Here is a 3816-nt window from a genome sequence, read left to right on the forward strand (position 1 = left end):
AGAGTGTCACCCTTGTGTGAATGAATAAAGGGTCACACTGACTCCAATATACACACAGAGCCTTAGAAAGGTGTTGAGCTTTTGGAAAACACCCAAGGCCTCTTGAAGATGTTCCAACAAGAGTTTGCTCTCAGTGAGAAATGGCTAAGTGTAACTATTCCCAAAGCCTAGTTGTGGATCAGGGGGATGTCAAAAAGTCCTATTGCCTGGAGAGTCCTTCTGCAGGGACTGGGGGAAGCCTATCACACCTCACAAGGCTGCCCTGATGCCCCTTCTCAATGTCTTTCCTTAAGATGGACAAGGATGCCACATCTCTTGAAAACCCCTAAGTGATCCAAGAAGAAATCCAAAGTAACATTGGAGATGAATGGCAGGTCAGAAGAGAAAGTCCTATATAAGTGGATTAAAAGGATTTCAGGACTTCTAGTTTAAGAGTTTTATCCAAGGAAAACTCATTTTCCCCCTAATACAAATCATATTTGTGAAGAAAACCAGCTTAAATGTAATTGGATGGAGTTGTGAAGAAAGGCCAAAGAGGAAATCTAACCATACAAACAAACCTAACCAGCAGCAAAGGAAAAAAGTATTTGGTTCAACTAATATCACTTCTCTTTTATAACTCTAGGCCAAAGCTGGGTTTGTACTCAACATCCTGGGAGTTCTGACGATAACTCTTGCCATCAACACCTGGGCTTCGTCGCTATTCAATCTGCAAACTTTCCCATCCTGGGCAAACAGGACAGGCGCATGCCCGTAACACGGAGAGGCAAGGGAGCCAACAACTGCTCTGTTGGAGCTTCAGTGAGAGCAAGACTTCCCCTACATCATCTATGCAAGTTTTGCCGAGGCAGTGGTTAAGAGACAGGCCTTTTCTGTGGAAAAGGACAAGCCACCTACGAGCAAAATCATTCCATTGATAACAGCGATTAAATTGCCTCACAGTGCTGTTTAGCAGGCAATTTTCTTACCCCAGCAGTAAGATGAGGTAACCTTTGGCTTTTCAACTGTTCCAGGTATCTTTAGATTTTCTGCCTCTGCAGGGGTAGATCTTCCCCAGGTACTACATTTGCTTTTCAAGCTCCACCTGTAAAGTCTGAAATCTGCGGTGAGAAAGAAGAGAGAGGTGTGTATATAAAAGGAGAGAGACTCCATGTACCAGATTTCATGCCTATGTCTGTGTATTGTCACGGCTAATATGAATAATCCCCCTTTTCTGGGTGTACAGGCCTGCGTGCCTCTTCACAACGAACACCATCGTTAAATCCGGGCACTCACAGCAAGGCCCACGTTGGTAAGTACGGACAAATCCCTGTCAGCCCGTTCTATCACTTTTAAACATATTTATGTGCAGTCACTTGTGTCACAAAGAGTAGTTTAACACTTAACAGATCGCCATCACAAATATTAGGGGGAAAAAGCTGTTTTAATATGAATCCGTGAAAAGTGTGACTTAACAGAATTCGATGGCCAGGTGCGCTCTGCTACTTACTCGACATGGAGCTGGGGGCGGGGAGTGCACCACCACGGCTTGTTATGATGTAAAAGACCATTTTTTCCTACAATATCTGTCCCGTTGTTATTTATGTAAAATTACAGGTCATGGTAAGAATTGCACTATTCTCTGGAGAAGGGGAGAATCCTTGTATCCTAAAATTTATGAGTGAATTAAAGATTTTTTTTATGTAACCCCTGTGTTATGGAGATTTTTCCTGTTATAAATCAGTGCTTCTGCTTCTGTCTTCCATGTATCAACCCCTTGCCTGTGTGCTTCCTTAAATTATCTTGAAATAATCAGAGAAGTTAGCATCCTTTATTTTCTCTTATCGTTAAAGTAATAATTAGTTTATTATTAAGAGTCCAATTGTCTTCGACTCTCAAAACCAAGTTGTGCCTTTTCCAAAGCCTTTAATAATGTTAAATATTTAATCCCTATCCTGCTGGAACTTTCAGTAGCACATAGACTGCCAATGGCCAAACTGACAAAGACACTGGAATACCCAAAGTCACTTTGGCAGATCAAGCACTTCGTACCATAACGAGGTTGGGTTCAGATGGATCAGTTACACAGTACAGCCCCCGGTCTCAGCGCTCAACGCCTTGTTCTGTTGCTGTCTGCCTAAGCTTTGCACAAAGGCTATTGCACTTCCACACTTGAACCATACGTGTTCGATGAGAGTGAACAGGAATGGATTTTGCTCTAAAATAGTATGTGCGCTCTTCAAAATCGTTTTTCTTTCCTTCTCCATCCTAATTATTAGGAGACAAGGACAAAGCGCATTGTACCATTTGGTTTATAAGATGTTGGAATTCACTGACCTGCAGCAGGTTCTTTGCAGTTCCAGCTGTGGAGTTAAGGCTGGTTCCTGAAAAAAATGTTCCTGGCCCTGACAAGCCGAGTTGCTCTGGAAAAGCACCCTGTCAGAAAGACCAGTCTGGTATTAACCCTTCAGTGCCTTTGAAAGACAGTGTCTTGATTTGATACGTGATAGCAACCCAGTAGATGATCCACAGCACAAGAAGGAAGGACATTTATTCTCTTTTGCTAATGAGCTCCTGGATAATTGATTTCAATCAACATAATGACTTTGCTCAGGTCACTGCTAAACCACTCACCTTCTTCCCCTTTGCATTTACCTCTATCAAACAACATCCAGATCTGTCTGAGTATCTTCATTACCCTCCTCCTCCCCCTGTGTCTGAGCATATAACAAAACAGCAAACTCCAGCACATGATTTGCTGCAAACCTCTCCCTCCTTTGCTCTTTGTCGACAGCACCAGGGCAGCGTGCATGGCTTTTGTTTGCTTTTTGTTTTCTTTGAAATACTTGCACATCGTTTACATGTCCTCCTAAATTACTGCTTAGCTAAGCAGGAAATGTTGAATTCTTATAACATCTCCCGTCAGCCTCTCCTTCCAGCCTCTTTAAATCTGTGTTATGATTCTTTGAAGTCTTTTCTATTAGTCTACATTATTCAGAGGCTGTGGTGTGCCTCAGTCCATGCAGGAGTACAGGTGCAATCTTTATGGCAATCTCAAGAAGAAAGAAGAGAGACATCAAGCAGCACCGAGTGTCGGAGGGCAGTGCAATAACGCTGGGTGTTCCATGTTCATTAGCACGGGTGAGTATGCAAAGGTTAGAGACTTACCAGGAAAAGGCTGCAGCCAAAGTTACTCAAAGGCTGTACAAACTGAGAGTTAGTTTAGATGTAAGGAAAAAATTCTTCCCGCAGAGGGTGGGGAGCACTGGGACAGGTTGCCCAGAGAAGCTGTGGATGCTCCATCCCTGGAAGTGTCCAAGGCCAGGCTGGATGAGGCTTGGAGCAACCTGGTCTGGTGGAAGGTGTCCCTGCCCATGGCAGGGGGTGGGACTGGGTGGGCTTTAAGGTCCCTCCCAGCCCAAACCATTCCATGATTCTACAATAAGTCCCCAGCTTCCAGAATACAACAGGTGAAAAGCTGTGGGCAGAGGAGAAAAGATAACGATAATACCAGGACATAAAGAGAACGGAAAATTTCATTAATAGTTTCTACCTCAAAGTGGGGGTAGGAGCAAGTACGCGCTGGGCAGTTGATTGCCTTGGGTGTGCCTGAGCGCAGGACTGGTTGAGGTACGGCTAAATATAGTGTGCTTGTGCAAAAACCAGTAACACTATTAAAAATGTTCCTAATTTTCTAAGCAAAGCAGGTAGAAAGTTGTTTCTAAGCCCCATTATTACACAGATCACCTTTGAAGGGTGGCTCCCCATTATGTTTCCAGATATTGCCCTCAAGGAGTGGCTCTATTTCCCATTGTGCGATCAAATTTCACAATCTTC

General features: G+C 43.6%; 1 protein-coding gene across 1 annotated transcript in view; it reads left to right on the top strand.

Annotated features, from left to right (window-relative positions):
• Positions 1 to 757, top strand: part of SLC13A2 (solute carrier family 13 (sodium-dependent dicarboxylate transporter), member 2) — a 12486-nt gene extending 11729 nt beyond the window's left edge. The window contains exon 12 of the mRNA XM_010160829.1: positions 626 to 757. Coding sequence (XP_010159131.1) covers positions 626 to 757 — 132 coding nt within the window. The remainder of the gene's footprint in view (positions 1 to 625) is intronic.
• The last annotated feature ends 3059 nt before the right edge of the window (positions 758 to 3816 follow it).

This window comes from Eurypyga helias, unplaced genomic scaffold (genome assembly GCF_000690775.1).
Source record: "Eurypyga helias isolate BGI_N326 unplaced genomic scaffold, ASM69077v1 scaffold25481, whole genome shotgun sequence".
NCBI lineage: Eukaryota > Metazoa > Chordata > Aves > Eurypygiformes > Eurypygidae > Eurypyga > Eurypyga helias.